This window comes from Plecotus auritus, assembly GCF_963455305.1.
Source record: "Plecotus auritus genome assembly, chromosome: 1".
NCBI lineage: Eukaryota > Metazoa > Chordata > Mammalia > Chiroptera > Vespertilionidae > Plecotus > Plecotus auritus.
The window spans coordinates 3489878-3497327 of NC_137770.1; the positions used below are offsets into that span (position 1 = coordinate 3489878).

Here is a 7450-nt window from a genome sequence, read left to right on the forward strand (position 1 = left end):
GCCAGCCCCCAGGTCACGCTGTGCTCCCCAGTACATCCTGAACGAGGCAGAAGCCCGCGTGAAGGCCGAGCTGTGGATGCGGGAGAACGCCGAGTACCTGCGGGAGCAGCGGGGTGAGTGCCGCCCCGCCCCGCCCAGGCGCCCCAGGGGGGAGGCCCTCGCTGACCCGCTGCCGTTGGCCTTTCAGAGAAGGAAGCCCGCATCGCCAAGGAGAAGGAGCTGGGCATCTACAAGGAGCAGAAGGTGGGCGCTGCCGGGACCACTGCCCCTGACGGGTGGGGCTGGCGGGTGGCGGGGTCGGTAGCTGCGCACTCGGTAGGGAAGCCCCAGGCAGGCCGTGGGGCTTCAGGCCTGCCCCGCCGCAGCGTCCGCCCGTCCTGTGGTCGCAGCACCGTGGCTGAGTGGCTCCTCGGTGGTGGACGGTGCTGTCTGGCGGGAGCTGCCTGGGGAGTGAGTGCTCAGGCCTGTAACTGACAGAAGAGACCAGCTTGCGTGCGGCAGGCGGGGGTCGTGGCAGCCGGAAAGCTGCGCTCGCAAACCTGGACCCAGAGGGGGCGGCTGGGAGCAGGGTCGGGTGGGGACCTGGCAGCTGGTCCGTGTCATGGCTCCGTCGGCTGCTCAGGAGGCGGGGGGGCTGGAGAGGCAGAGGCGGCTCCTGCGGGGGCTCAGCTCGGCGCCAGGACGCATCCAGGGACCATCGTCCCCGCTGGCGACAGCCGGGCTCAGAGCGCCTGCCCTGTCCTCTGCTTGGCCACGGGCCCGGCAGGGGCGCCGCGTGGTGGGCTGGAGGCAGTGCCCGCTCCCTGGGGGTGCAGTGGGGCGGGGCTCAGGCCCCTTCCCATCCCGGGAGGAGAAGGTGGGCGCAGCCTTCGGGTGGCCGAGCCCCTCCTTCCCGGGAGCCCGGGGCAGCCCCTCGTGGGCGGGCGTGACTCTGCGCCGCCCTCAGCCCAAGAAGCCGTGCAAGCGCAAGGAGCCGATCCAGGCCAGCACGGCCGGCGAGGCCATCGAGAAGATGCTGGAGCAGAAGCGCATCTCCAGCAAGATCAACTACAGCGTGCTCCGCGACCTGGACAGCAAGGGCGGGGCGCAGCGGCCGGACGCGGGGCCCGAGGACAGGGCTGGGGCCAGGAAGCTGCCTCGGAGGAAGAAGCCGGCCGGCAGGAGCGGGGCTGACCCCGTGGCCAGCGTGGGGAAAAGGTGCTGGGCCGGGGCTGGGCGAGGGCGGGGGCTCGGTGCCAGGGACCGTGTCGGTGCCAGCGTGGTGCCCCCTGCCCTGGCCGGCTCACATCCAGTGCGGGGCTGGGCCCATGTGGGTGCAGGGTCCTCTGGGTCCCTCCAGCTCCCCTCAGCTGTGCCCGGGGGGACGGGCTAAGGGCTGCGCATGGGCTCCGCCCACCCCGCCCCACCTCCTGCCGCCAGCCCTGGGCGGTGGGGTTCCCGGGCCCGAAGGGGGCCTGCCTGAGGTGGGAGCGCCCAGGAGCTTGTGTGTTCCCCGCTCGGCCCCTCGCAGGTGACCGTGGGAAAGGTGCCCTGGCTCTGTGTGGGGAGGGTGTGGGGAGGGTGAGCAGGCCTGTGGGACGGGGTGCTGTGAGCAACAGTTGGGTGCCCCCTGCTGTGGGCCTGGAGGATGCTGACTCTGACCTGGGCGGGAGGGAGAAGCCAGAGCTGTTTGCTGGGAGGAGAGGGGCAGACTTGGGCCCAAGAGTGCTCTTCCTGCTCCCCTCCGTGCCCCCCACCCCCTCCGTGCCCCCCACCCCCTCCGTGCCCCCCTCACCCCCTCCGTGCCCCCTCACCCCCTCCGTGCCCCCCTCACCCCCTCCGTGCCCCCCTCACCCCCTCCGTGCCCCCCTCACCCCCTCCGTGCCCCCTCACCCCCTCCGTGCCCCCCTCACCCCCTCCGTGCCCCCCTCACCCCCTCCGTGCCCCCCCCACCCCCTCCGTGCCCCCCACCCCCTCCGTGCCCCCCACCCCCTCCGTGCCCCCCACCCCCTCCGTGCCCCCCTCACCCCCTCCGTGCCCCCTCACCCCCTCCGTGCCCCCCTCACCCCCTCCGTGCCCCCCACCCCCTCCGTGCCCCCCTCACCCCCTCCGTGCCCCTCACCCCCTCCGTGCCCCCTCACCCCCTCCATGCCCCCCCTCACCCCCTCGGTGCCCCCCTCACGCCCTCCGTGCCCCCCTCACCCCCTCCGTGCCCCCCTCACCCCCTCCGTGCCCCCCCTCACCCCCTCGGTGCCCCCCTCACCCCCTCCGTGCCCCCCACCCCCTCCGTGCCCCCTCACCCCCTCCGTGCCCCCCTCACCCCCTCCGTGCCCCCCACCCCCTCCGTGCCCCCCCTCACCCCCTCGGTGCCCCCCTCACCCCCTCGGTGCCCCCCTCACCCCCTCCGTGCCCCCCTCACCCCCTCCCATGCCCCCTCACCCCCTCCGTGCCCCCCTCACCCCCTCGGTGCCCCCCTCACTCCCTCCGTGCCCCCCTCACCCCCTCCGTGCCCCCCTCACTCCCTCCGTGCCCCCCTCACCCCCTCCCGTGCCCCCTCACCCCCTCCTGTGCCCCCCCTCATTCCCTCTGGTGCCCCCCCTCATTCCTTCCGGTGCCCCCCTCACCCCCTTTTGTGCCTCTCATCATCCCCTTCCCATGCCCCTCTCACCCCCTCCCGTGCCCCCTCACCCCCTCTCGTGCCCCCCCACCCCCTCCCGTGCCCCCCTCATTCCCTCCGGTGCCCCCCTCACCCCCTTTTGTGCCTCTTATCATCTCCTTCCCATGCCCCCCTCACCCCCTCCCGTGCCCCCCCACCCCCTCCCATGCCCCCCCTCCCATGCCCCCCCTCACCTCCCCCCCTCACCTCCCTTCCATGCCCCCCTCACCCCCCTCCTGTGCTTGCTTTCAGGTTGAGGCCAATGGTGTCCACGCAGGCGGCTAAGAAGGCAGCCCCGGGCGAGGTGTGTGTGGCCAGCCAGGGCGGGGCCTCGGGGAGCAGCAGCCAGCGGACGTGGGAGGGAGGAGCTGGGACTTGGTGGGCAGAGGGGATCCTGAGGCCCCGGGCGCGGGAGGAGTGTCCTGGGAGGGCCTGGTCCAGAGAGCTGAGTCCTCCCGGCGCCCTGCGGCCCTGGCCAGCCTGCGGCCATGTCTCCCGGGCCGTTGGAGAGCCTCTGGGCAGCGAGGCCCAAGTCCCGGTGCGGCCGTCGTGTGGCGCCCTCCGCGGGTGAAGGCCTGGTGTGGGGTCGGCCCTCCCGGAGGGGCTCGGTCTTCACTCCTATTGTCAGGAAACAGAATGGGAAACGGGGGTCCCCAGGGGTCCCAGAGCAGCTGCAGGTGCAGCTCAGGAGGGCCCGGTCAGGGGGTGGCCTAGAGCCTCGTTCAGAGCTGTCCCCTCACTCGCAGACCCTGCCCCCCAAACCCCCCGCCCGCGGCTGTGACCCGGGGCGGCCCGCGGCGGTGCTGGTGGAGAGCGGGCCTGTGTCGTACCACCCCGAGGAGGACGCCGAGGAGGAGGACCCCGACCCCGATGAGGAGGACGGGGAGCCCTGCGTCAGTGCCCTGCAGATGATGGGCGGCAGCGGTGAGGGCCCCGCAGGGCTGGGCCCCCAGAGAAGCGGGCACCGGCCGCCTGCCCTGGCGACCCTGCTGAGGCCGTGGGGTCTGTCTGCCCCGGGGAGGGACTCCGGACGGAGCGGACTCTGGGTTTTGGGGCCCTAGGTGTGCGAGATGGACTGGCCAAGCCTGCCCCCTGGGAGACCGGGGCCTGGGGTGCCCGGGAGTGATGCCCACAGACGTAGGGGTCCCACCCACCTCACAGTGCACCTCACACGGGCCCTTGACCTGAAGCCAGGCCCCCACCGCCCATATGCCAGGCCATCAGCCCCCGGGACCCGAAGGGACCATAGCAGCGCCTTTCATCCGCGGTGGGGCCTGTGCGGCCAGGGCCCCCGCTGGTGCTGGAGCCTCGGGGGCAGGGCCGGGGCCTGGTTGCGCCACTGCTCAGCGGCGCCGTCTGTCTCTGCAGATTACGGCTGTGACGGTGACGACGACGACGGCTACTGAGGTGCGATGGCACACGGCCGCGCCCATGGCGGACCCCGGCTTCTGGGGGGCCAGGCCGGGACTCGGGCCCCAAGCCCAGGTGTGAGCGTGGCCTCGCCGGCCCCGCAGCCTCGTCATGGCCACGAGGGACGTCCGGGCACTTGTGCTGGCGCCATGTTTTGAGCAATGCACGGTGTGGGCCTTGCAGCGCAGGCTGGAGGCCGAGGAGGCCCAGCGGCTCGTCCGAGCGGTGGAGGCTGGGTGGGCTCCAGGACACGGCTCGCTCGCCGTGCTCGCTGGCTGAGCTCAGCCCTGTGGACTCCAGCTGCAGTCCTCGCTCCCTCCCGCGCCGGGCCCTGGCCCACCCGGAGCTGCACCCCGCGTCCAGGCGGCCTGAGCCAGGAGAGGTGGGCGCTCACGTCGGAGCTGGCATCTGGCTCAGCATCCAGAGGGCGGGAAGGCGGGCAGGCAGGGCCTCTGAGCCTGGCCGCCCTGCTCTAGAGCGTTCCCAGGCCCTGACCGGCCCAGGGGCCAGGCTGCAGCATGGGAGGGCCGGAGCCTACTGCCATGGCCCAAAGGCCAGGCCCCGGCCCCGGCCCTGGTCCCCGGAGAGGTGACCGCAGTGACAGAGTGCACACTGCCCTCCCTGCCCAGCACTCGGTCTCCTGGCTGGGGTGCAGCAAAGGCTGCAAGTTGGGACTCGAGGCCACGTGTCTGTGAGGGCAGGTGGGGCTGGAGGGGAGTTCTGGGGGGTGGCAGGGCGGGCGTGCGAGCTGAAGCAGAAGTTGAGGTGAGAGGGGGGGGCCTGGTGAGGGACAGCGGCCCGAGGGCGAGGTGAGGAGCACTCGGGGCAGGTCCTAGAGTAGGGACCGCACCCCAGGACAGGTGCTGACCGGTGCTGCTGGAGCCGCCTGCTTCGGTGGTGGGTGAGCCCATGGCAACGGGGCAAGGCTCCGAGCGAGCAGCCGGCGGCTGGCAGGGTGCCAGTAGGCTGTGGACAGCCCCCGTGCAGGCCACCCCTACCACACGTGTGGGCCTCAGGGACACCTGCAGGCCTGCGTGCTCCTCCGTCCACATCTGCATGCCACCTCTGACCCCAGGTGACCTCCTCCACCAGGCCCAGGGAGGGAGGAGGCCCCAGCACTCACATGCTGTCTGCACATCTGTCCTACGGCCAGGTCCCTCCTGCTGCTGCCCGAGTGGCCTGGGGGCGGCCCTCTAGCGGCTGCTCTGAGCATTCTCCTGGGGTTGGCCTAGGACACCCCATCTCGGCCCTGCTGGGTGTGCTACAGGGTGGGTATCGCCAGGGCTTGGAGAGGGACGGGGTCTGGGGCCTGCCTGACCCTTGCTGAGCAGAGGCCTGCTCTAACGTCTCAGGGTCAAGGTCAGAGCAAGCACTGGAGGTAACTCGGGCTCCGCCTGGCTCCTGGCAGGTCTCCAGTGAGGCCGAGGACTGGGGCTTGAGTGACGGCCCAAGGTCAGCAGCTGGGCCCACACTCCTGACTGTCCCCAGTCCGAGCAGGCCACTGGGCTGATGGCCGCCCGACGTTGCCAAGACCACGGAGGCCTCTGAGAGGCACAAGTCCATCGATGGCTCCGCCTCGAGTCCTGCCCGGCCCATCAGCCCCACCCCCCACCCGCTGTCCAGCCTCCCCGAGACCAACTGCCCCTTACGCCGAGGCCCAGCCAGCAGGCGGCACCTCCTCCGGGCCCCCAGGCTCCCTGGTGCTCGAGGGTGGGCAGAGGCTGAGGCGGGTGGCTGGTGGCAGGTCTGACCCGGGCTGCTCCGTGGACGGGCCACAGGTCTAGGCATGGCGGCTGGTCACTGGCTGGGTCATGTGCCGCCAGGGTCCGATCAGCTGGGCCTGCAGCCCACTCTGCCGTTGAGGGACTTGGGCCCAAGGAGGTGTGTGGAGTGCTCCCCGACACCCACCCCCCAAGGCTGGGGTGGAGGGGCCTCCCAGCGGCTGCTGCAGCGGACAGGGCTCCAGGGTCCCGGCGGGTCCACTCAGGAACTTACCGGCTGCTCACACCCACAGAGGGACCAGCTTCCAGGGGTCCGCCCGCAGGTCCTGCTTGGTGGCTGACTCAGGATGTCCTCACGCCGCTCCCCCCGCGGCCACCTGCCCGCCCCCTGGTGGCACCTCAGCACAGCCTGAAGGCAGGAGCAGGCACTGACCCTCTGCCCAGGCTGGTCCCCACCAGTCTTCCTGTCCCCGAGCCCCAACCCCGGAGCCCTGCACCCAAGGACACCCCATTCCCTGAGTAATAAAAGCCACAACCTGCCAGACCACGGTCCTGTGCGCGTCCTCAGCGATCCCCAATCGGCTCAGGCCCGGGCCTCCGACACGCGGTGCCTTCGTGGGCCTGCTCGGCTCCTGCAGGCCGTCCTGCCCGCGGACCACACCGTGCGGCCTGTCCCTGGCCTGCCAGGGGCCATCGCCAGGGCCCGGCCCTTCAGCAGGACACAGCCATCTACACGTGTGCCCCGGCCCCTGGGGGACACTGAGGGTCCACTTGGTTCCCACGGGGGCGGTGCCCAGCGCTGGTGCTGTGTGGGGCGTGCCTGCCTGCCTGTGGCCGCCAGCTTCCGGGGAGGGAAGGTGGGCAGGCAGGGCCCCTGAGCCTGGCCGCCCTGCCTACGTGCCTGGAGGGTTGGCCGGTCCCTGGGGAGGCTTGGGCCCCTGCCAGGCTGGCAAGGGGTGGGGGCTGAGGGAGGGCTCGCGGTCTCAGGCCTCAGGCTCAGGTGCCCAGCCCTTCAGAGGGCAGAGCAGGCTCGTGGCTTTCCTGCTGGGAGCGGCGCTGCTCAGGAAGCCGCCGTCCACACAATGGGTCCTCGGGGACCTGGGAGGGCAGGGCCCCAGACGGTGGGTCTGGCCCTGTCACAACCTTGACCCTAACCCAGCACTGTCACTGCGCACAGCGCCCTCTCCTGGCCACCCCCGCTGACCGGCTGAGCAGTGGACACTGCTGTGGTCCGAGGAAGGGGTGTGGGGAGGGGTGCCCTGAAGCCCAGGCAGGCCTGTGGGCAGGGAGGGTCCGTGTCCACGGCCGCTCAGCCGGAAGGGGAGCAGGAGGCCAAGCCTGTGGCTGGAGGAGCACTGGCCCCCAGCCTGTGTCCCAGCCCTGAGAGGCTTGGCTCGGGCAGGACTAAGTCACTGCTTCCCGTTCCAGGTCAGTGAATGGGCATTGTCTGAGGTGCCCGCCTTGGGGCCTGGGAAAAGGCTGCCGGCAGGTCAAAGGGGGGCGGCCGCCGTGGCCCCCTACCCGGGCCTGGATCAGCATCGGGTGGAGCTGAGTCTGCGGCGGGGGTCGCCCTGGGGCCGGAGGCTGTGGGTCAGCAAGGGCCAGGTGTGGACAGGGACCCAGGGTCAGGGCAGGCCCAGCTGAAGGGGCCAGAGGTTGGGGCAGGATGGGCACCTACACACGC

General features: G+C 72.0%; 1 protein-coding gene across 5 annotated transcripts in view; it reads left to right on the forward strand.

Annotated features, from left to right (window-relative positions):
* The window catches only part of BRF1 (BRF1 general transcription factor IIIB subunit), a 40408-nt gene extending 34098 nt beyond the window's left edge, over positions 1 to 6310 (forward strand). For 4 of the 5 annotated variants that reach the window (XM_080687448.1, XM_080687446.1, XM_080687447.1 and 1 more), the window contains 6 exons: positions 32 to 113; positions 188 to 243; positions 947 to 1197; positions 2888 to 2939; positions 3382 to 3559; positions 4004 to 6305. In XM_080687448.1, coding sequence (XP_080543574.1) covers positions 32 to 113; positions 188 to 243; positions 947 to 1197; positions 2888 to 2939; positions 3382 to 3559; positions 4004 to 4041 — 657 coding nt within the window. In that variant the 3' untranslated portion in view covers positions 4042 to 6305. Of the gene's footprint in view, positions 1 to 31; positions 114 to 187; positions 244 to 946; positions 1198 to 2887; positions 2940 to 3381; positions 3560 to 4003 lie in introns of all 5 variants that reach the window. The other variant, XR_013961603.1, reaches the window with a different exon arrangement.
* The last annotated feature ends 1140 nt before the right edge of the window (positions 6311 to 7450 follow it).